Source organism: Erithacus rubecula, assembly GCF_903797595.1.
Source record: "Erithacus rubecula genome assembly, chromosome: 2".
NCBI lineage: Eukaryota > Metazoa > Chordata > Aves > Passeriformes > Muscicapidae > Erithacus > Erithacus rubecula.
Genome location: NC_136685.1, coordinates 27,263,435 through 27,289,518, shown reverse-complemented (window position 1 = coordinate 27,289,518; position 26,084 = coordinate 27,263,435). Strand labels below are relative to the sequence as shown.

Here is a 26,084-nt window from a genome sequence, read left to right as displayed (position 1 = left end):
TGTGGATACAGCACCTACTGCTATCAATAAAAATTATATCTATAGGGAAAAAAAGCCATTGAAAATGTGCATGTAGCTCTCTAGACAGAGACTCTGTCCAACCATGTATTAAAAAGCTCATGAGTAAATAAGCTCTTAGAGAATTTAAAGAATGAAAAAATCATGAACAGAAGAAAATTCTAACAAATGCCTACAAGAAAAAAGAATTACCAAATTCCTACACATTTACTTGTCAACCAATTTTCCCATCTCTGTAAGAAAATTCTTTAATGCATTCTCTAAGTGCATGCAAAAAACCAGCACATATAGTCAGCAAACTGCATCTAATATCTTGTCAAATAAAATTAAACCCAGTATATACATAAACACTTCAAAATCCTCTGAGCTTTGCTGTTGAATATTATTTCCAAGCAGAAGTAGTCCCATATTTGAATGTCTTGTCCTATTGATGTGCAGTCTCTATGACTTAGCTTTACGAGAGTTTGGGGTATGCATAATTTTAACTTCTGAAAATTATTTCTGAGTACAACCACAAATGTAAAATAGATGATGCAGTATAAAATCACCAGCCATGTCTTCCAGTAGTGGAACTATTCATCCAAGAAACAGGTAAAAGTTCAATTTGGCAAAGTTAAATGACATTCATTTTGCAGAAATTAACTTTTCTTTGTGCATTGTTGACTGTGAATGGAGACCATTATTTTTCATTGCCTAGATAGTGATGCAATTTTCAAAGCTAAATGAGCATTAAAAACATTCATTCCTTGCTTCTGCAATGAACAATCTAAGATACCTAATGGCAAAACGAGACATTCCCTCTAATCTTTATGAACATATTCTATTCCCTTGAGGTTAAAATGAGAAAGGAGGGGGATAAGCTTGCTATGTTTTTGATAAATGTTTCTCTCACAAACAAGGGAAGTCTTGTGTGTGCAGATGCAGCCTGCTTGCCTGCCAATCCCTGAAGATCCAATCATCCTGATGACTGTCCCACAGTTTCTTACCCTTGGGCAAGCCAGTCTCTTTTCATTCCTCTGCTTTATTTGAGGTGAGATTTTGGTGCCAACATAAGGAAGAAATATCTTTCACCAAGGGGCACAATTCATACACATATGGATGGGTTTCCAAGTATTTGCCTTTGATATCAGCTCATATTCTAGTTATGCTCCTCTACAACAGAATCCCAGACAGGATTTTTGGAGAAGTGACTGTACCCATATACTATTTTCCCACAGGTATTCTTGAAATCAATCTCATTTCAAAATTCTTGACTACTGAGTAACAGAAGACAGCATGAGGCCATAAGATTTTACTAGTGTTACAAAAATGTGATTTTAGAATGTGTTACAAAAACCAGCATATAGCTAACCCTGCTATTAATCAAAGTAACTGGTGACCTAAATGGATCTTACATGTTAAAAAACAATCCACAAAATAATAGACATTAAATAACATCATAAGCACTGAACCACAGATTATATGAAAAATCATTCAAGCAATGAAATCAAATAACTTTTCTATGAGACCATTTCCCAACCTATATTAACAGAAAATTAGCAGAATAATGCTGCCTAGGGCTGATTACATTTCTCTAGGATTGTAAAGACTGTTTGTTTAAACAAAAAAAATCACAACAATAGCAAGCTATTTGGTACCACTGCAGGTGATTTAAGTATTTGTGCATACATAAAGTGGTATTTGAACTGCAGGACACAGAGCTGTACCACACATTTTGATTGAGGAAAATTTCTTTCTCTGTCTCCTTCCCGCTGTAATAGAGACTTCGAGGAAAAAAGTGAAACATGAAAGTTATAGTAATCTGTAGTAGAATGAACCTCTGGTTTTTATCACAAATCCAATCTAAGATTCTTTATCTCTGCCTTCAGAGAGTGCAACAAATAGGATCCTAAAACTCATACCTGAAGTCAAGGGAAAGAAAAATACTGTGAAATGCATGAACTTATAGGTTCAGAAATCACAAGGTACAAAATATATGTTGGAACTTTCAGGCCCTGCTCGTGATTTTAGTCAACAAAACCCTTTGGACCTTTTGGGGTGCTTTAAACTGATCTCATTGACACTTAGCTCTGTTGGCATTATACAATCTGACCTTAACAGAATGGCAGAGATATATGCAGTATCTTAGATTCTATATACTGAAGTCCAACTCTCTATATTAAAAAAAGAAATAAAAAAATAACACCCTCATGAAACTGACTTGAAAAATGAAATATTTCTATCCAGTTCGTTACCTCAATTGTTATGTTACCTTCAGACTAGCAGTTTGAAAAAGGCAGACTTTTACTGCTATTTGGAATTAAAATCTATAGTCATCAACAAGAAAATAATACTTTTTTTAATACAGGAGGTTGATTTGTCTAGCATGGATGGAAGTTTCCTCCCTCCTTTTTCTGTTAGTTTTACTGTTTGGTTGGTTGAGTTGGTTATTTTTTTAGCTTCTTTACATTTTTTTGTTGTTGCTGTTTGTGTGGTTTGGGTGCTTTGGGTTTTTTTGTTTTCCTTGTTTTTTCTTTCCTCACCCTCAAAAGGCCAGAAAATGAAAAAGAATTTTGGTGGTATGTCACATCATTAACTCAGTATAAACCATGTTAACTTCATACTCACAATGGAACTTTAGGTAACAGACCTGTTTCTAACCCAGTGCAAGTATTAGGCAGAGCTAATAGCTGGCTTTATTCCTGTTTTAACTGACTTATAAATTTGGGGAGTTTACTTTAATTTTATTTAATTTTCCTTCTTTTATTTTCAGCAGTGAGTGAGTAACAAAATGCTGTAGAAATCATTAAACTGAGGCTGAACTTTGCAGTACTTAGCCACACCCTCCCTGGCTGATGTACTACCAGATGATGGTTGGACACTCTTGAGGTTGCTTTCAGGGCTAGAAAATCCCAGAATGAGCAATTATTCTGTGTAGAGCTGCATCTTGTTATTGGACTGTGGAACTCCTGTTCAAGGAAGGAAAATATTGTTTGGAATATCTTGACACTACACTTCATTGAACATGATTGCTGCCACTTGGCACTACCTTACTATGAAATGAATTCCCTTGGGTGTGCACTGACTCCATTACTGCATAAATGCAAAATTACCACCATGGATGCTTAATTTATATCCCCTTAAGCCTCATCTACCTGAAAATTGTTGGAAGTCACCTAAAGGTCCACCTGTCTGAGGCAAAGAAGTGAATAAGGTCAGGTATTTAATTTCTCAGGTCAATAGTTAAATGTACCAGTTAAAAGACAGCCTGTCATACAAACTGATTCCTTTAGAAAACATCAGCTTTTAATTGCTCATCTGAAGAAACAGAATGATTAAGAATGGAGTTTACACAGGTAGAAAATTAGAAATTATACAACAATATGAGATACATAAATACTGGAGAAAGGAATTTCCACAAATGGGCTGTAGATACCACTTTCTTTTTCAGTTGGAGGTATTTTCTTTAATGAGAGGAGTCTGTATGTTGGCATTTTTTATAGTTTCAATTTGTTTAGAATATTTTACTCCACTTAACATAAGGTAGAGAAAGGAAACACTTTCAATTATTTTAGTTTCCTATAGCACCCACTTAAAAATACTGAATAGTTAATTTATTTAGCTTTATCTTTAAGGTTACTTAATAAACTGTATATGAAAAACTAACTTGGAATTATGACTACTACTAGGAGTATAGCTAAGGAATCAAGTTAGGTTTTCATCCACATTTGTGAAGACTGTTTGATAAAGATTCATACAGACATTCCCATGACATTTGGAATTTTCAGTCTTAACTAAGAGTTGTATTTTCTCAGGCTCATGGAGTATGCAGGTTTAGAAAAGAAAGAAAAAAATCTACTCTTTTATGCACTTTTCACAGCAAGTTTTCAGGGAATGTGAATCATTTAATAAGCTTATTTTATACTGAGAAAGAAATACGAGCTCTCGAGCATTTACTTCAGGCATTAAGTCAGATGCTGCAATGAGCCCGACCTTCAAAGTGTGCATGAAGTCTTCCCCCTTTAATTAGTGGAGAAAGCTTGAGTCTCCTGAAAGTCAACATATTGATCTGACCAAGGAATTGCTGAGACTGCTGCAAAGGATATGATATGAATATATATAGAGCAGAAGTATGTAAGATTGCAAGAAAATTGCAATTGACCTTTCTCTATAGTTTCCCTATTCTTTTATCCATTTTTTCTCTTCTGGAAGCCTTTAGACATAGACTATTACATCCGGTTTGAGCAAGTAAAGAATTTAGAAGGAGAGTGATACTGGCAGTGTGTAAATTCTAGGACTTGAAGGATTTTTTGAGAACTTAAAAAAAAAAAATGTGGTAGGTGCTCCCTTTCACATAAATAGAGCATAGCCCCAATCAAAGCATAGAGGTTTGGGACAGGAAATGGGCTACATCTAGGTGTGAAACAAAGAGGGTGAGAACCACAAGCCAAAGTAATGAATGAAAAGAATTTTGGTGAAGACAGAACTTAGAACTTCTCTGACCACCATGTCTGCAATCCAAGAACAAGAGTGTGACCAACTGTGCACCACAGGGCAAGGAGAAAAGCATTAATTATGCCTATAAGGACTGTTTTCTCACCTGGCCTATTCCTTGAATGATACCTTGACAATGTTTGGGTAGGTGCCACAAATTAAACAGTGTGGACAGGTAAAGGACCATTCTGAAGCCTGCATTTTGTTCTTTTTGATTAATGTTTATTAACAGTCTTAAAAGCCAGACACTAGCCTTAAATAGTGAGATGATGGACACTGGCTCTTGGGATGTTTTGAGATGAAATGGAAATAGGCAATAGTCTATGTAGAAAAATTATGTAATAAAATATATGAAAAATAATACTTAATTGTTGATTAATTTTGTGTGTAGCTTATTAGTTATTAAAAAAAAAATATAAATATTACATGATTTAAAGAGGACACATGTTTCTCTATCTATTAGGAATGTATTTCATTGCAAAACCATGCAACTTTCACTTTATTTTACCCTTGTGAGAATTTGTTCCTGACAAAAACAACCCATAATAAGTACATTAATCATTGTAGAGGCATTTACATATGAAGTATGACAGACTAAAAGGAGTGATTCCTGTTTACCTCCTTAAAGCAGTAAGTGCAATTCATATACTTGCTTAAAGGTGAAATTTTCCTTTGTGAAAACATGGGGCACTCTGAAATAACTTGATGGAAACAGGACAGAAATCTGAATGGCTTTTGAGGGCCACTCTTCAGGATCTGAATTTTTATTTGTCTGGTAGGTGTAATTTTCTTTCTATTAGGAGAAAATGTTGAAATATTAGCAGCTAGATTTGTATTAACTACAAATACCCACTTTAAAAACCACACTGTGCTTTAGCACTAGACAGATTCAGAACAAGAAGTAATTTAATTACAAATGAATTCTGAATATCTGTGTATAAATTTATTGAAATACTTGTTTCTTGGCTGGAAATTTTAGACATTTTCTTTATATCTTTGTACAAGTTAATATCAAGGCTGTGCTTTTTTTTTTTTTTTTTTTTTTTTTTCTTTAACATATTTAAAAAATGACCCTTTTAAAATTTTAAATAAATTCAGTCTCTTGGTATATTTTAGGCCAGTATGACATTTGTGATATATGAATCAGAGGATCTCAAGTGCTGTATTGAAGACACAAATCACTAATTCTAGTACAAAAAAGATAATCAAATTAAGGCAGGTGCCATTCAGGTAAGTAAACAAACTATATAATGTGAAGACCTATCTCTAAAGTATAAACAGGATTACAATTTACAAGACATGAAAGTCTTACTCTTGGATAAGGTGAATGAGCACACAAGAACAGACAGGAATCCAGCTTGCTTATTTTCTAGCATCCCCAAAGCTCATCATGCCTATCATTGCTCATGTCTTATAGCTACAATAGGTACATTTTCCAAAAGCTCCCATGGTCACAAACATTTCTAAGTGTCCCTAGCTAGAACTGGAAAATTTTAAGATACATTCCATATGCCTACAGGATTAATTAGTGTTTTTCTAAAATTTCATGGACGTGAACATGGAATGGGAGATTGAAGTTGTAGCAATAAAGTACTTTTCAAGAAAGGAGACAATGGACACTTTCAAAACATTTTCTGCCATATGGCATCCTAGACTGTGAAGGCAGAAATCAGACTTTGTTTCCTGCCAATGTTTATAAAACTTATGTAAGCAGCTCAATTTCAAGTTTTAAATGAAATGTTAATTACTATACTAAACCAGATTACTCATCAGAGTACCAGTGTCACAGCAGTCATTTTCAAGTTGAGAGATAACAGGTTGTTAGTTAAAAGTTGATTTATGCATGGAAATATGGTTTGCACCTCTTCATTTTTTCATATAATATTATAGCTAGCTGCATTTTCCATGCAGACATAAATCTACTTGTTTCTATTTTGCATCTTGTAGGACCTTGGCCTCATGCTTATTCAGAATTAAATGTGTTACAATAGTTAGGAATCTTTGTTTTTTCCTGTGAGCAAGATTAAACAGAGATGTCAGTCTAGTTTCACTTTGTATTCACTTTTCAGTTGTGTACATGCAGTCCCTTTTAACAATCTGTTCTCAAATATTTCTTCAAATCATTCCAACTCTCAATCTGATTTTTAATTTCTATTCCTTATTTATTTTTTATTATTTTGTTTTGGTTTTTTTGATCATTCAGCTCTGAACATCTCTATGTTCACCAGGTTTTATTGACTCACAGAAAACCACTCCTCCCTGCTTTAGATGAAATGAATCATTGAAACATGAGCTGGTCACTAGGGTGCTTTTACAGCCAGTGGCAGAACTTCCACAGCACAACCCATGCCCTTATTTTAGATGTCTGAGATGATAGGAGCTGCTCTCCCAAGAAGGACTCTCCCTTGATTTTAAAGGAAGCTTAGGGTGACTTTGGCAAATTTTGTGATGCTTAAAGTAAGTAAAATGAATCCAAGCCATATAATCTCCATTGAAAAGAGTGTTGCAAGTGATAGCTACTAAATTTTTTTTTAAAATTCTGTGTTTTCTTTAGACTGCTAGTTTTGCACACTAATGCTGTTATTTTCTCTGAATTGCTTGATCTACTCTCTCTTAAATGCTCTGTCAAAACTGAATTTAATCTGCCAGTGTATACCCTCTCCTTTTCATTTTGCTGTACCTTCTGAAAATCTTCAATCTCTTCTGCCTTTGACTAGTCTAAGTACCTTTGTGATATCTGCAAATATAGTTTTTTTTACAAAACTACTGATCTTTGAAACATCAGTATTCATAAAATAAGCATTAACAGAAAGACGCTTTTCACATGTTGAAAATTCTCATTTGGTTTTTAGTTTCAGTTCTAAATAACATGCATGAAAACATATTGCTCTTCAATATTATTTAGCTTTTCATTATTATAATCTTAGAGCTGTAAACTTGATTTTTGACAACAGAATGTCCTTTAACAAAATTTTTTTGTTGCTGCTCTTAAGGACATTTATTTGACAACATCAGGAAAATTTTCCATTACAAAAGAATCCAAATCTACTCTAGAAATACATATCCCCTAATACAGCTCCCTATTTCCAGTTCCACATTCCTCCAGTACTTTTAAAGAGAGCTATGCCTGTGGCACTTCAATCTTCCAGTTAGAAAATTTCTTCTTAAGTTAAAGGTTGAATATTTCTTTATAGCAGTTCACCCACCTTTTCTTACATATCTTCAAAACTCTTAACGGTTCACTGTGATGAGAACTCAAATCAGCCAAAGCACTGAGATGATCTGCTCAGGTCTTTAGTGCCCAAAGAAAAATTCAAAGGGCTATTAAAAGCCAAGGTTAATTCTTTAATCTAAAATCAGGAACTCATCTTTTAAAACAGACAAAATTGAAATTGTTTAACAAAGAATGGTAACATCATGGTTTAAAAGCTTTTGTCCCACTGCATGCTGTATCCTTGTAGTGGATCTGTTCTTTCAGAGAATTCAGGAACTTTGAGTGATAGCAAAAGCTTCTGTTTGCTCACACTATCATTTTTGTGTGCCTGCTCAGCTGGTCTGGAGGAGGAGGAGGAGGAGGAAGAAGAAGAAAAAGAGCAGGATGAAGAAGGAGGCTTCTACCTCCTATCAGAGGCTTTTATTTCACCTAATCATTTCTTAACGGAATATAATGCAGAGCACAATGATAAAACAAATACCATCTGTCCCCACCATGCATGAACAAAGCAAATTATTGCTTTTACATTTGTTAAGTTTTTCGTGGTATATTCACTATCCTTGAGAGGAAAGTTCATAGAAGATAGGCCTTGCTTCAATGGAATTTGCTTTAATGCACTTGAATTGACTGAGCTTCCTCAATAACCCAATAAAGTACAGATACTGGATTATCTGGATTTGAAACAAGTCTTTGATGTTTTGTTCAGAAGAAATGAAAAATTTGTCTTAAAAGCCATCACAATGAAAAGTTTAACAGAGGCATGACAACTGTCCTTTTGGTCTTCTTAGCTATTTTCCAATGTGCTATAATGTGGCTCAGGATAGCCTACTGTACAGATAATGTACCTTTCATCACTTCCCATTTGTCATGAATTGAGAACGTGCAATGGAAAGTCATTGCAGCACAGCAGTTGTGTAGTAACTTTTTAAGTCACGTATACTTGTTTCTGTGCCTTGAAAGAAAGAGAAAATAAAACCCCTCTGTGGAAGATCTCAAAGGATTAGCATATCTGTGAAGCACAATCAGGTGCTAAAATTTATATCAACTATTTTTCAATTAGAAATGTCATTCAACTGGCAATGAATTTGTAAACTGAAATTAGTAGAAGGAAACCAAGAACTCACTGCATTACTGTGAAATTTGCAACAAAATTGGATTGCTTTTTCTCTGACAAGAAGAAGCAGTTCATATATAGTTCATATATAGTTCATATTGAGTTCATTTTTTAAATAATTTTTCTGAACTTTAAAGAGATTTGAAAATGAAAACACAGCAAAAAGCATTTAAAGTATGTGAAGATGCTGAGAGAATATTTTATGGTAAATAACTATTGATTAAATAGGATCCCTGTCAGCCTCACATCTGTGCCTGGAAACCTCACAGAAACTATTCTAAGGCAAATGGAGGACAGAGAGGTGATTAAACAGAGAAACACAGCTTCACCTTGGGCAAGTCCTGCCTAACCAATTCAGTGGTCTTCTGTGATAGAGTGACTCCATCAGTGGGCAAGGGAAGAGCTACAGACGCCCTCAGGACTTCTGAAAACTTTTGACATGGTCCCTACAACACCCTTCTTTCTAAATTGGAGAGATAAGGAGTTGATGGGGAGCACTCTTTGACAACTTAGAATTTGGTTGGTCACATGCAGAGGGCAGTGGTTCATGGCTCAGTATCCTGATGGACATTGATGACAAAGGTATCAATTTGTCAATTCATCAATGACAAAGGTATCAAATGCATTCTCAGCAAGACTGTAGTAGGCACTTTGCTGAGTGGTGTGATTGACACACACCTGAACGATGAGATGCCATCCAGAGGGAGCTGGGAAAGCTCAAGGACTGGGCCCATGGGAACTTCAAGAGGTTTAACTAGTCCAAATGCAAGGTGCTGCACCCGGGCTGCTGCTACCCAAGCCCTGGCACCAACACAGGCTGAGGTGATGAACTGATTGAGATCAGCCCTGAGAAGGACTTGGGGATACTGGGGGCTCAAAAGCTAGACCTGAGCTGGCAATGTGTGCTTGCAGCCCAGAGATCCAATTGCATCCTGAGCTTCATCAAAAGCAGCAGGGTCAGCAGGATGAGGGAGGTGACTCTGCTCCTTGGCTCTGGTGAGACCCCACTGCAGTGCTGCATCTGGCACTGGGGTCCCCAGCACAGAAAGGACATGAGACTGTCCAAGTGGGTCCACATGAGAGTCAGAAAAATGATGGGGGCTGGAGCACTGTTGCTATGAAGCCAGGCTGAAAGAATTGTGGTTCTTGAGCCTGGAGAAGAGGGAGTTTCAGGTAAACCTTATTGCAGCCTTGCACTATCTAAAAGGGACCTATAAGAAAGATGAACAAACTTTTTTAGCACTGGCTGCTGCAATAGGAGAAGGGGTGATGGTTTTAACTTAAACAGAATAAATTTAGACTAGATATAAGGAAAAGGTTTTTTACAATAAGGGTGGGTAAACACTGAAACAGGTTTCCCAGAGAGTTAGCAGAAGACACTCCATCCCTGGAAACATTCAGGGTCAGACACGATGAGGGTCTGGGTAACCTGAATGAGTTGAAAATGTACCTTTCAACACAAAACATTCTATGATTTTATTCTATGATCTATTGGATTTTTCTGTTTAAAGATGAATATAGGTAAAATCTCATCTCATTTGTGCACAATATCTGCTTCCTGCATTAAATGTGCTTGTTGAGTTAAAAGAATATTGTTATAGATAAGCCTTCACACATTTATAAACTCTTGTTGGTATAGAATAATTATTGCTGATCAGTCAAAAAACTGCATAATTTATTCTTTCCAGTTGAGATCAACATAAATATTCCCTAAGACTCAAGTACATAGGCAGTTATGCCAATGCCCTGAGGACAACTACACTAAAACTGAATTATTCCATATACATTCCTTTCTTGTTAGTGAAAATCAGAAATTACTCCTTGCAGATAACAGCCTTCTGTCCTTATCTCAGCATGTCACCTGAGTTAAAGTATTCTGATCAATTTGCACTGCAGTGACCCTGTCCTTTTTTTGATGACTGACCGAGCATAGGGAGGATAAACTCATGCCAATATATCAAGGCACAGAGCTAGGTAGTCAGATTAAACCTATAAATTAATTTTCAGTTTTCATCATTCATTTCTCAGGTTTTGTCTATTCCTTTGATGGTTTTAATAGTTAAGAACAGACCTCCTAAGTGCCTAAAAATATCTTATATGTGGGAAGAGCAAGATATCAAAAGAAAGACTGTAAGGATTCTGCAGCTATCTAAACTAGCCAGTGCACAGTACAGTTTCTGATTCAATTGGAATGTCTCTCCTGTTTCCCATGTGAAGCCATGAATATGTAGAGACACAGATTATTTGAATGCATCTTCTTAATTTCAATGCATTTTCCTGTTTGATTATTTTTTCACATTTTTCAGAGGACAAACGGATTAGAATGTACAACAACATGCCAAGCAGCATGGACTGTGCCCTTTAAATAAGCTCATCTTTTTGTTTTTGTAAGAAAAATGTAACAGAACAAACATTTCAGAAAAGAGACTTTCCTTTATAAATTTGTGCAGGGTCTAGCATAATGAAGGACTGACAACTTGAAGAAGCTTTAAGTGGTATTAGAGTGAAAACAGTAGTACCACAAAATAAATCACTGGGTAAAACCCTACTGCAATGTTTTCAACATTTTAAGACTGCCAGAGTTCTTTCTGGGGAGTTCTTTGACATGTCCCCAGTACAAGGTATTTACAGTCCTGTCACTCTGTAATATGAACTGGAGAACAATAATAAATATTTATTATTGTAGAGCAGTGAGCTAAATACTCAATAGGGACAATCCAACATTTTTTCTCCTTTATTCCACCAACTAACTTCAAAATGACCATATTTTCTTACTCATTCCAATGACTTGCTGAAGAACTGTCTGACATATATGTGCAGTAAGATGCTAATTTAAAAACTGCAAAAATGTACTGACACCAGAAGTTTTGCTATCAGACAAACACATATTTTGGATATATTCCTTACATTCAACTTCCTAATACTTTCCTGGCACTATAAAAATGCAGCTTAAGAAAGTTAATTGAATAACAAAAGTACTAAACAAAGACAAAATTATTAGAAAATAGCTTTCCAAACTAAGTTTTTTAGTTCAATTTTAAAAAAATGCTTTCATATCGCAGCTCATTTACGACTACTAATAAATATAATTGCATTGCCAGGCATTTTTATATTTGATGTTTGTTATTATATAATTATTACCTGGCAACTCTACAGCAGCAAAAACAAAAGTTTGAAAAATAAATCTAAATAAAACTTTGAATCTGTTACACATAGAAAAACTAACATAAGAAATTCTAGGCTTTAACTATTTTGGCAATTAACGTATATTTTTAAAAATTATTGTTTATCTATGCTGATTATTATCACATCATAACATGTGCAAAGACAGTTCTTTGGGAGAATGGGATATTAAAAGACAACATCAACAAAATAAACACTTCCCAAGCTATTAAGTATATGAATATTATCTTAATTAGCACAATTTTATAAATTAGCATTTGAAACATTATGTCTCCTGAAAATACTCTAACATGTACCTACAGTTCATTGTATTTTGGTGAGTATTTTCTTAATTTTGATTCTAAAATCTTGCATTTAGATCTTGAGACATGCTTATGAAGAAATCCAACGTGTAAGCCATTTTACATGTGCTAAGCCACAGAGGGGATAACCAAGCAACAGATAAGCTGGAGGAGGAAGAACAGTCCAATCTCCATTGTAATAGAAGCAGCAACTCCACAGTACATACTTGGAACTTCTGATTTTCAATAGGTCATAAATTTGATAGAACAAATTTCTATTTCTTACCTACATTTCCAGTCATTAGGTACGAATTCTGAAAGTCCATCATTCCCATTCCAACAATGTGTATAAAATCTTCAATCACCTGCATTAACTCCACTGAGCCTGGATAGATCTAACAAAGGAAGGTCAGACATGACATTTACTATAGTATCAAAATGTCTACAGCTGCAAATTCAAATAAAATCCAAATGCCATCAAAAAAAGATTGAGAACTACCAGTCAAACAGCTCTTCTTATACTTCACTACTAAACACTTACTGCTACTTTAAAATAATAATTTTGCTATAAAATCCTCATATAAACAGATACTACTTCTCACAAAGTTATATGAAATCAACTGTGCACTGGAACTGTGGAATTGCAACTTCAGAACTACTGATACAAACAGTAATGCAAATCTTTCTGTGACCTTGCCAGTATGATAACCTTTATTGCATTAATCAACACATAAGTAAGTTAAATTTTTACTGGTAGTACCATATTTTGCTGATATGGAGTAGTAGAATCACAGAATATCAGGGGTGAGAAGGGGCCAGTGCAAATAATCTAGTTCAAACCTCTGTGCCAAGCAAGATCAGCTATAGGAAGTTGCCCAGGAACACATCCAGTTGGATTCTGAATGTCTCCTAGGAAGACGACCCCAGAGCTTGTCTGTGTAACATGTTCTAGCATTCAATCACTCCCACTGCCAAACAGCTTTTCTTATGCATGAATGGCATTTTCTGTATTATAATTTTTGCCCCTTTTTTAAATTCTGTCAATGGACATCATTGAGACTTGGCTCAGTCTTCTTAACTTTTTTTCCCCTTTCAGGAACTTTTAATATTGTCATGTTTCCAAGCAAAATAGTGTCAGCTATTTCAGCCTATCCTTGCATATCCAATGCTCTAGTCTCACAAACAACTTCATGGTGTTTTTCTGGGCTCATTCCATTACTTTGTGTCCTGTATTGAGGAGCCCAGGACTGGACAGAGGAAAGCAAAATGAATTGCTGTAGCCTTGGCATTGCTAATGTAGCTTCTCAGTTTTTCTTTTAAAATGATAAAAACATATTTCCAAGAAATATAATTCATTTGCAAAGTTGTAAGCTACTAAGAAAAACTTTCTTAAAGACTTTAGTATTTAACATAATGATTAATCTACAAAACAGCATTAGGGATCATAACAGTTATTAATAAGGCTGAAAGTTCTGTTCATATCACATACATTAAATAATTTGTGGTTTTTATTGCCTGTTATGAATGAGAAAATTTTCAGTAACAGTATCTTGCAATGGAAAAATAATGGATGACCTGTTCGTGATGCTTTTTTGTCAGTCAGTGAAATGTCCAAATTTCACTTTTTAAGCAATATTCAACCCATTCTTTCCACTACTGAGACTGTAGAGTCTGAAAAAAGCCTACATAAGCTATAAATTCCAACATGCTGCACTCTGTCATCATCTTACTCTATCTATCTATATTCATTAATTGCTTGGTTCAGGATAGAGAGTTTCACAAGGTGCTTTGTTTTCTACACGGATCTTTTATAAAAGGTAGGGCAGTAATACTGTTTGGAAGAATAATTTGTTGTGACAATTATGATTCTAACAGGTTGCAAATGCTGCTTCAGGTGACAGAGACTAAATACCCATTTTCCTAATGATGAAATACTGAGGTAGTAAGTGTGATTTTTGCATCCATCTCATTCAAAGCACACACACTCACAGATTTTGTATTAAGGAAAAATTTCAGTGAGATTTTTTAAACTTTCATTCTTGCATATAAAATTGTATAGTAATAAATTGTTGAGCACTCAGTTGAGCAGGTACTCAGTGTTTTTATATAACTGAAGTACTGGTTAATCAACAGGATGCCAGCAGATCTTGATGAAGAACATACAGAATAGCTCCCATGTTTTGAAACTCCAGTATAAACTTACACATTGTAGATTCAAATGGCTTCCTGAGTGCAGTGCTTTACATCAGCTCTTAAACAAAAGGCAAGTATTAAAGTGAGCTCTGCTTATCTGAATGCTATATAATCTGTAACTAATGGTTATCAACTTTTGGCATTTCTGCTAGAAAAACAGTTGTGCTGAGGCATTGCAGCTGTATACGTGATTTAAAGTGAGCAATTTGCTGACAGTGAGTAAGATTTTTCTTTCCAGAAAAGTATCTAGAAAACAGGCTAAGAGAATCTATGCTAACAGTAGCTGTGGAGTTTAAGAAAACTATGCAAGCTGGTAAAAAGGTTGGTTAAACTGCACCTAAGTTTGCAATGTTTTATTACACAAAAAGTAAGAAAAGTAAGCTGAGTGGCTGAACCAGAAACAGGATCACCATTATTCACTAGTGCCTGCTCATTTCTCCAAGCTGTTACGAAGAGTTAATTGCTCCCAAAGTTTCTTTGAGCTTGCTTATGTACTTCACAAGAGTAGTAAGACCAGTGGCATTGGTTTTTTGGGGGGTCATGTCTCAGAGGCCTAAGATTTAGTGTATTCCTTAGCTTTGCAACCAGGAACCTATGTCCCCACCACTCCTGTGTTCAGCTCATCTTTGTTTGAGTTTCTGCTGTACCTAGGTCTGTGAGACGATGATTTACCAGGCAGAGTGAAGGAGTGATGGAAAAGTAGAAATAACTTGTTCCCTCTCTGCTTCTCAATACTGCTCCTTCTATTAGCAGTAATGAAAAGAGGGAACTGGAGATATACTGTTGCCTCATTGTCTCCACATTCTCAGAATTTCCTCTTAGGTGCTGTCATCCCCAAATCTCCGGGGTCAGATGGCTGACACGGCATGGGTAAGTAGCAAGATGGAAGTAGAAGACAAGGTTGATAACACAGGAGTGGTATCATGTCTTATTAGTGGGGCTAAAATAATTGCTTAATATTGGTTTCCTTATCTTGGTGCTCTTTATGGAAAGTGCTCACATGTATTTGATTTAGTTTCTTCCGTCCATCAGCACTAAAGAAAATTACACACTTTGTCTCTTTTTTTATCCAGCTCTTTCGGGGGGAACAGAAAAACAGCAAAAGAAAAAATATGCTTCCCAGCTGAATTGTATTGGGTCAGCTGCAGTGTCAATGTGCCTACTGCAAGGTTTGAATTAGTGTTGAAAAGTCTTGATCTTCCCTTTCTTAGTGATATCATAAACATGAATTTACAGAACTGAGCATAAAGAGCTTCAAAGATTTTTAAGCACCTTGTTATTTATTAAGAACGACACGAAAAGTGAACAAATTTTAAGTATCTGTGGAACACAGTGACAATGACTGCCCAAGAGTAGAGCAAAGACCGATGTAAGTTGTTTTCTTGCCTTTGGCAGTGGCAAAAAGCTGATGCCTAAGGAAGAGTATAAAGTGGGAAGAATATAATATACTTGCTGGGAAAGTTTGGCCCAGCCTTTAGCAGTTTTTTTGTTTGTTTGTTTGTTGTTTGGTTTTTTTTTTGTTGTTGTTGGTTTGTTTTTGTTTTTGTTTTTGTTTTTGTTTTCCCAAAAGACTGCCTTAAGTAAAACCATGTTTTTTCTTTCATAAATTTGCCTATTTACCTTTTCAACTTCTGTTCTTCCAGTTGCAAGAAGTTCTGCAAGGTATCCTTCTACAGAGTAAGTATCTCCTGTATTCATTCTTAATCTGCCACTATTTAATGTCCTTTAGTTATTTTACAAGAAGGACAAATGAGTAGATGAAGCACATTCTCCTAACCAGTCTTGATTTTAAAAGCTTCTATTACAAATAAGTACATGTTACTCTTTTCCATACTGAAATATCTTGCTTTGTTTAATCATTCTTCATAAAGAAATGTTTCCCCTGGCTTTGAGCATCCTCAAAAATTTCTTCTTCACATAATTATGTTCATCCCAATTGTCAGTGTTATCTGTACCTGAATAAATTTGGCAGTATTATGGTCATGTTCAATAACACAAATCTTAACATTGTCCAGTAACTTCTTGGTGTAAGCATGTAGGAAATTCTTGTATCCAAAAAAAAAAAAAAAAAAAAAAAAAAAAAAAAAAAAAAAAAAAAAAGTTTTCATTTGAATTTTAAACTTTCCTATTTTATAAAGTGTTATCATCATATCATAGTCCAGAAATTTTTCAGTCCTGAGGATCACACACCTGGTCTTCTAAATGCAACCTTACAGGAATGATCTATTGTTTTCATTTCTCTATGTTGTTTAGGGGTGTTGTGTGAAGTCTTAAGGTGAGGTCTGACATGTATTTAACAAAAGCAATATTGCAGCTAGTCCTCAATAGCATTTTTCAGATTTTGTATATACTTTATTACAATGTTCAAAGCAAAGACTTAATAATAATCCTATGGCAGGTTAAGAAAAATCTGTTTTTTCAAGAGAAGCAACTTACATTCTAAATATAAGGAATTAGCTAGTGGGTCCTGAAATTCTCCTTTTTGAAAAGGATCATTTTTCCCTCCAAATACTCTCTCACTTAGGATTTCCTTTCAACTATAGCAGGGTGTATCTTTAACCTGATATCTGAAACCATATATTAAATTTTGTCAAATCTTACCTGTTGCGCATCTTCCCATTTCTCTTTGTTTTCTTCATCTAAGAGATTACTTATGATTTGAAAGAAGTTCTGAAAAATCAATTAAATAAAAGACTAAGTAAAATGATTTCAAACATATGAGCTACCACATTCTTAATCTGACATTAAGAAAGCTCTTCTTTCTCTATGCAGCTCTGCAGCTTATTTTCTGTAAGTGGAAGAGATGACATAGCAAAATAATACAGCAGACTAATAAGAGGGCGCATATATTACGGTAAATTTTAAATTTTTTCATATATAATCAGGTTACACAGTACCACTTTGCATGAAACAAGAACCATTTTAAACTTGCTAAACTTCTAAGTGTGATGATGTTCTATTTGCAAATTGCTCTCATTCCAGAAACTAGACAACCTATAGATTTTGCAAAAAAAACTAAGTACATTTGAGAAAGCACTAGTCTCGAGTCTTTAGTTTCTATTCAAAGTGAGAAAATTATCCTTAATAACCATACATAGGGCATTCAATGACATTTCACTGGCCAATACTGTTTCAAATCAGATGCTTCTTACTTTTACAGTCACACTTGACTCATCCCTTTTACGAATTTTAACATACAAGGAATAAGCAGTTTCTGTTTCTTTGACCTTAAGTTGTTAATTTCTTTTTCTGATTCTCCTATTCATTTAAGTCTAAGAGGAGAAAAAAGCAGGACTGTTAGATACAAATCATACACTAAAAAAAAATCACTTTTCTCCATGTGTTTGTGGAGAAATTTCCTTTCTAATTTTGTCTGCTCTCTCTAGCAATTTGTATTCCCAACTTCTTCATCCTTAAAAGCTAAGAATTTGTGCAGTCTGTTCTCATCTCTGTATCACATTTTGTGCAAAATGTCAGTTTTGTCTACAGCCTGCCAATTATAATTTATCTGTTCCTTCATAAAAGATACATGTAGTTTCCAGTAACTTTAGTTGAAGTGTGCAATTAAGTTCCCCTCAATTTCTAAAAATCTTTAACTGGATCATCACACATGTGACCCTGCTGGAACTCAGATTGCTGGTCATTATCTCACCTGCACTTACTTCTTAGCCATTTTGGGGTATAAACAAGACTTAAATAAGGTTTAAGTAAGAAGCAACTTTAACTCACTGTTAAGAGAAGTACAAAGGATTCAACTGCACAAAGACTAAAATTAGAAAGGAAAAACTTCTAACATCAGTGTATGGTGGGTATGCTTGAAAAGACATTAATTTCAAAGTTGAGATATTTCAGATATTTTAGGTGTTTCACTACTATATAAGTAAAACATTTCAGGATGCAAAATTGAAGGAAACTTGTGAAAACTATTTTTCTACATAATAACATTTTACCAGTGTAACCTAGTCCCAACACTAAGCATTCCACAAGAAGGAGGATCTATCTTAGCCTAACCATTAGGAAGTTAACTATGCTAACTATAAAATTCACACAGATAAACATTTCTTTAACTTGACCAGATTTACTCTACAGGTGACTGACATTTTGCTGAATTTAGACAAAATAATCCTGTTCATTAATGAGGCAACAACTCTTCTCTCATTGAGGTCACTAGCAAAATATCCACAAGCTTCAGTAACACAACAAACTTCATGAAAAGAAACAAAAATGGCTCAGCAAGCTTCTGTGAAAATTTTAAGTAAGCATTTGGACAAGATGGGAATTAATTATAGGACATAATAGAAATATGTTTTCATGGTTTGGTCCACTTCACAGCAATACTGAAGAATTTCCACTCAAGTTGAAAGAAGAAAGAGTAGATATAGTCCTATGCTCTTATATACTCAGAATACATTTAACCCCTTTCAAGCATTCCATAGCAAAACAAAGCACAAGGCAAGGAGTTATATTTGGTGTTTGTTACAAAGCATTGGCTAGTTTAACCTGGTTGGACAATCACAGTTATATAAATGCAACTTCAGCAATGAAAAATGTACATCTTCACTGGTCCCCCAAGTAAAAGAAACTATATTGGTCAAAGCATGCCAGTTTCATGGCACTATAATCACATTTACTGTAGGGCATTGTAATTTTGGTGAAGACTTCTACTAGGTAGAGTTGGCCTTATGAAGATTTTGCCTGAAGGAAAACACTTTTCTAAACATGGTAGTTCTCAACTCATCCAGTACAATATTGTAGAAATGCAGTGGATGGAAATTTTAACTTTCATTTATTAGGGCATCAATAGCAGTCTGGCTGCAGCAGCATGGAACTCAGTGTGGGATAATTTATCATCCTAGAGAGTTTTTTTGGAGATAGTTTTGCATTACATTGAAGACACGGATTCCCCAGCAGTCTAAGCCTTAATTGCAAAAGTATCCATGTCTGTGTAATGAGATCTATCTGAGAGTTGCCTAGATTGCATGAAGAGCACTCAGGGGTTTAAAATGTTTCTTGCAGATGATATATTACATGGGTTTGCTAGTAATGTTATGTATAAGTTAAATGTTATATTTATTTTAGATACAAAAAGCATAAAAATTACCAGTAATTGACAGAAATATATGTGGAAAAGTTTATAAATAATGCTAGACTCAAGCACAAACAAAAGATGAGTAATAACTTATATATATTTTTTCACTTGCCAATAAAGTCTAAATTAGATATATCAACTTAGTAATTATAATATATTTCTTCTTGAGATTTTTTTTTCTCTATTTTTAACCCTGGTTGGTGCCACAGTTATGATAGCACTGGAGGGTGAGATGTGTGCAGGTTTTTCAGTTAAAGTGATTTATCAAAGCAAACCAACACTTTCTGAATTAAACAGAGATGAGCAAATGGATTTGCTGTTTCAATAATGAGCAGATATGAGATGTACTTCAAAAATGTGACAGGGGAAGAAGGGTTAAAAAGACTTTGGCCTACTTTGACTACTCTCTTGTTTACTGCATTAATCATGAAAGAAACAGCATTGTCCTTTAGTAAAATGATTGACAGGTGTGAAGGCTAAATTTTAGAAGCATTATGGATCTGATCTGAGGGTATTACTGCAGTGAACACTGGACCTGCCTGTAGAATTAAGCTTCTTTCTTTCATAGCTGGGCTTATATATTACTGAACTGGTCACTATAGAAAATGCTGGGACAGTCAGAACCAAATGTTGAAGTCCTTTATTTTTGCACAGACTTTTTTGATGATCATGCCAGTTCCAGCTGGGAATGGACAACTACATTTTCCTAATTTAATTTCCTTCCTTTCAATTTTTTCTTCTGCAATACAATGGCTACAGTTCTCTGTTCCAGTCCAAATTCTTTGACCCTCTCTGCAGGCATAAAGCTGTCATAAATCCTTTTATACAGCTAGAGAAGAATTCCTCCCTAGGAGGAATTAGTGGATAGCCTTAAGTCACCTCCACTTTTGGACTTCAGCATAGTGAATGTGTGTGTGGGAGGGGGAAGGTGGAGTGAAACAGTATTGGACAATCCTGTTAAATCCTGACTCACAGCAATGGTCCCTCTGGCTAATATAAAAGGGATTATATTTCTCTAACTTCTCTGGGGAGAAACCTTTTTCTTTCCTGTTAGTTGCTGTATGAGGGGATTGTTCAATTCACTTTGCCATTCTGCCCTGAAATGTAGTTACTTTCTTGCCATCCTGTCCTTAGAAGGAAGTTCAACCACTTTTAGACCAGTTCTGGATAATATTCCAAAATGTTGCTTTAATTTTACTAATTTAAAATTTGTGTTTTCTTCCTGATATAATCATTCCACATAAGCACAGCGTCTGTCTCATAGCCTCAGTACCTACAGAGGATATTTTAAAGAATTCCCATATTAAATGAAAAACCTTACTTGCAGAAGAATTGAATTACTCTTGTCTTGCAATAATTTCTACTACTCTACTGATATTTTCACACACTGATGCAGAAAACCTTATTGTTTAACTTTGTCATAAAAAGTTATTTTTGTTCTGACATTGTATGTTCAAGTATCCATATGTATTGTTGCAAAAAATGGTTCAAAGATGCAGAAGGAGTCATATAATAAAAAGCTTGGCACTAAACACGTATACCTTAAAAACTTTATCTTACTCTTGGTATTGTCTGCCCAAACAAGTGGCATTTTCAATGCAGCACATCAGGCAGCATCACCTTCATTTTGGAAAATCAGCTGGAAAATTTCTCACTTTTCTGTTCATTCATTTTGTTATGAAGTCTCTGAATCACAACTTTTGCACTATTCATGAATATCAATACTGAATATAAAGTAGGTATTGTAGGCATTTGAAGGACTATCTAGATGGACAGAATGTATAATAAACAATTATATTCAGACATATATACTTTTTCTTTCTCAGCTATAATTCAAGTGTTGTTTTTGTATGGATCTTAAAAATACTGTTGCCCATAATTCATCACAACTGACTATTCTGACATCACCCAAAACGAAAAATTATGGCTTTTAGGGATTTTAAACCTCACTCGTGCTTTTCTGATAATTTCTTTAAAACCAAAATCCATCAACAAAGAAATTCTACTCTTTATCTAGTTAAAAAATAGACTGCAATTAGAACACCCCACAGATCTACATAAAGAAGAATTTCCATACAATTTCAATTTTTACCTTTTTGTCACTTTGACGATGAGCTAGGAAGTATGAAAGTAAGTCATAATGAAAATAAAAATTAAATACAATATTCCAGAGTATGGTAGAATATGACATATGTCATATTGTTTCTCAGAAATTGGCAGTAACTTTTAAACTTTAGTTACTGAGCCAGGATTTCACTTTATACCATCAGAAGTCAGTAAGAGGAACCTTGCTTAGTATATCCCCTGGCCAAACACATGCTTTATTCTGCTTTCACCTACTTTGCTGAATACTGTGGGGGGTTTTTTGCTTTTAATTTTCCCTTAGCTTCATGTTTGTTTGCTTTTTTTTTTTTGTACTTGTTTTTTTTTCTGACTTGGAGTATGAATGGTTTTTTTAAACTGGGATTGAAGAACTCTTTGTATTTAGGCATACAAATACTGAAATACAGTTCTTTTCTTTGATCAGAGAAATCCTTCAGAATATGGCTTACCAATTTTTATATTTTTAAATTTCTTTATTTCTAAATTATTAATTAAAATTCTTAAAACAATATTTAATAACATTGTCGAATTCTGCCAGAATTTTATTAGAATTTTAAAATTTTAGAAACATTAGAATTAGAAACATATTAGAATTTTAGACACATTGCAGAATTAAGCAAAACTTTTAGTACTAACTTCAGTGAAAAAAGAATCAAATTCTCTCTATGTAAGAGAGAAAAGGAATCTAATTCTCTCTATGTAAACTGCAAGTGACCTGATCTGCTAGGCCCATCCAAATCACCTGTATCAAGCACTGATTCTAACAAAGACTTTGTAGGCTATCAGACTGTTGATTGCATGAAAAATCTTCAGTGAATAACATCCTGCTTAATAGTAAAACTATTAATGACTGGATGCTGACTCTCATTCAATAAAAAAGAATTGTTCAGCAAACATACTTTTTGAAAAGCATTGTTTTGAAAAAAATATTTTCAGTTGGCTACAGGCCAACACAAGAAGTGTTTGTTTTACTGTGGAAATGAATTGTTCTTTGTGCATAGAAAAACTAGAAAAGTGAAAATATAATAGCAAGTCTTTAAAACTTAACTGTGAAAAAATGTCTTTTCCAAGATATCTCCCCTCATCTGCATGCATCTATTCCAAAGTGTATGCAAAATTTATGCTTACCTTTACACAATACATATACATGACCTGCATTAATAAGTTCATTAGTAATTTATGAATGATCATTAAGCTCTCTTTTTCATAAATATTGTACACACCTGCCTCCTTAGTATTCTTTTTCAGTAATCTATAGTCTTTGAAAAGTGTCTAAAATTTTCAGATATAAGATGAAATCACTATCCTTATCTGGAAGTCCTGAGTGATATTTATTTCAACTAACACTATGCAATGAGTTGTGCTGCCCATTATGCATAAATAATTATATATTATATTATTTTGCTTGTCCTCTTGCACAAGAGGAGTTAATCCAACATGTGAAAATGCAAATGTATATCAAATGCACTATCCACCACTCCTGTGCACTTTCAATGAGCTTTATTTATCTGAAATGAAGAAGCAATGCCAAAATTACATAACATCGTGGACAGATTTTGAACTGAAATGAACTAGTTTTGAACTCAAATGAACTGGAATGAAGAACACTACCAAAATGCTTAGTGCCAAAAAATACCAACACCTCCTATCAATCAGACCAAACCTTGAAAGACAAAGATACTGAAATGTTACAAAGAAAGTATTTTACATTTTTCACTTGCTGCATTGGTTTGAATGTTTGTCTTACTAAATGTATTTGAGTCTTTTTCCTATTTTACACTTGGATCTTAGTTTTATGTGAACTTAGTTTTACAGCAGACTTTCTTTCCTTGGTGGGCAAGACAGTTGCCAGGCAGAATACTGCAATATACAGACATAAACTGCATCCATTACCTTTACAGTGCATCTCTTACCTGCACCCCATCAGACGCAGGGATATAACTTGCTCTTTTAAATGTGTCTGTAACATTTCTGAGAATTTCCACAGAAATCAGAAGGTCCCCAGCATAAAAATTTTTCCTTTGTGTTAAATCCAAGAGTGTCTTGGTTACTTGGGACATGCCATCACCAGCCAGCATCCTCTGACCCTTGGCAAGATGCTCTTTAATCTGAACCAAAAGAAACAAACAAATTATCAGACCTACTTTACTGAGAAGAATGTATGATAAATTCTAAAACCAGCCAAAATATTAAGTGTTAAAACTAGTAAAAAAAAAAAAGTCCTGTTAAAGATAAGACAAAATTAGAAATCTATGGAGATAGAAATATTATTTTTATCAGAGCATGATCAATTTTATACTGAAAGCTTCTGAATTCCTTGTGTTTCACACATTTTCTTCTTGGAACTCCATGGATTGGACTGCAGCTTTAATTTGTTGTCATGATGCAGCAAAGAACTGACCTTCCTCAGAGGAACACCTGGACAACAATAGCTGCCCCTCATTAACAACTAAGACCTCTGAAAGGAATAAATGCTAAGGCAGTAATCGTTATAATCTAATTTACTATAGGAGAATAGACCTTTCACCTCTGCCAGCCCAGCTTGGCTGGTCAGTCTAAGAGAAATGCTTTAGTTAGGAAGCTAGTTATGGTGCTCCTTTCTGTAGCATGAGCACAAAGGTGTTAATTTGGAGCAATCCTGTTTGCTTTTTCCATGAAATGCAAATTAAATTACAAATAGCTCCTGTGTGCCAGGATAGCTCCTATCTGCCAAAAGAGCATACTTTAGCAGTAGCTCTCCCAGCAGATGTGTTCAGGGCTAGTGATCCAAAACAAATATGCTAGAAGTACCCTCCTGATAAGAGCCTGAATTTGTGGATGTGTGTAATTCTCAAAGCTGACTCAGCATCCTGGGAAGAGTATAGAGTGTATATGTGCATAGAGTGTCACAAAGATAGGACAAGGCTAGACAAGGCTAAAACAAAGAGCACATGGGTTAAACAACCTGCTTTTAAATATACACTTTTTTTTTTTTTTTTTTGCATAAAAGTGCAAATTCTTCTGAAGTGAAAACAAAATATCATAGAATCATAAAATATCCTGAGTTTTAAGGTTTTCTGACAGAAGAGAATTACCCAAGACAGACCTCACTCAAAGCAGGAGGACTGAAAATACTGTGCAACTGGCAACAAAAATGTTGTCACAGTCTTCAAAAATGTACCTTCAATTGCTTCTTTAACTTGCTTTATTACTGACCTACAGAGGAAAAATTACTAGTGTAACATATAATTGAACTGGATTATATTGAAAGTCTCCTCCAACCTTGATGATTCTGTGATAATAGGACAGTGATATAGAGGGAAGAGTGTAAAGATACTTTTTGCCACTTCCAGACCCCCCCAGAAACTTCATGTCAATATGAAGGCCTTCATTATAACAAATAATATATAAGAATATACTATATAATAAAATTGTTTAAAAGGGTTCAAAATAACTCAAAATAATTTGTGAAAGCAATTTTAATAACACAATCATTGTCTGACATTAATTCTAAGGAGCATGGGTTTTTTTTTGTTCATGGTGTAAGTTCATATTTTGGTTACATTTTCAACCAGTTGTCAGAAAAACTAGATATATGCAACACAGATAGGGCTGGGCAATATGGTTGCTTCAGGCTTCTTCCATGACCTTAAATCATCTTTAAGAGCAGATGGGGATTGTTATGGACCACAATTGCCTTGACAAAACCTCAGAAATACTGAAGACCTGGGAGAATACCTGCCTGCTGCCTCATGGACAGGGAGTGAATTTATTCTATACCATGGGTACAGAGGTACAAGCATATTAATATTATTAATATTAAGAGAAAAAAAAAACAGTGGGAAAAAAAGACCATTAATTGGTTTGTTTGGTGGGTTGCATTTTGTGAACAAATATTTCAGCAGAAATTACTCCCTTAGTCTTCAGAATACTGCAATACATAATCAGGAAAGATGCTTGCTTGTAGAAATAATTTCAAGCAGTTTCTATTCCTTTTAGAAGGAGATTTTGAACATAATTGTGTAGGAAAATAATAGTGAAGAAAAAAGTACGAGAATAGAAGTAAATTAATTTCAGTAAATTCAGGAATCTGACATTTTACACATAACATTATGAGCTACTTTTGTGGGAACAAGTAAAAGCAAACATGAACTTGATTTGTGCATTTTTGCTGAGAAAACGTTCTTGTGAAATGTTGCCATTTGTCTCATCTGCTCACACATTGTGTCTCAGTAGTAAGTGAAAAGAGCATCAGCCAGCACAGTAACACTAAAGAGTAGAACTTTTGCTGTAACTCATCCACCTGTTCCTCATACCAGAACATATTTCCAGGTTTTGAAGATTAATGATACTGAGTACCTTTTGCTTCCTTTTGCTTCATCTGTATGTTCACCTCTCATTTGTTTTCCCATGCTCCTGCAAAACTTTAAATTCTCA

The 26,084-nt window shown here is 34.6% G+C and overlaps 1 protein-coding gene across 6 annotated transcripts in view; it reads right to left on the bottom strand.

Moving 5' to 3' along the window:
* ADGRB3 (adhesion G protein-coupled receptor B3) overlaps nucleotides 1-26,084 on the bottom strand; it is a 436,843-nt gene that overhangs the window by 200,265 nt on the left and 210,494 nt on the right. For all 6 annotated transcript variants that reach the window (XM_079298882.1, XM_079298884.1, XM_079298880.1 and 3 more), the window contains 3 exons: nucleotides 23,582-23,776; nucleotides 17,078-17,146; nucleotides 12,570-12,678 (listed from right to left, as the gene is read on the bottom strand). In XM_079298882.1, the coding sequence (XP_079155008.1) occupies nucleotides 12,570-12,678; nucleotides 17,078-17,146; nucleotides 23,582-23,776 (373 nt within the window). The remainder of the gene's footprint in view (nucleotides 1-12,569; nucleotides 12,679-17,077; nucleotides 17,147-23,581; nucleotides 23,777-26,084) is intronic.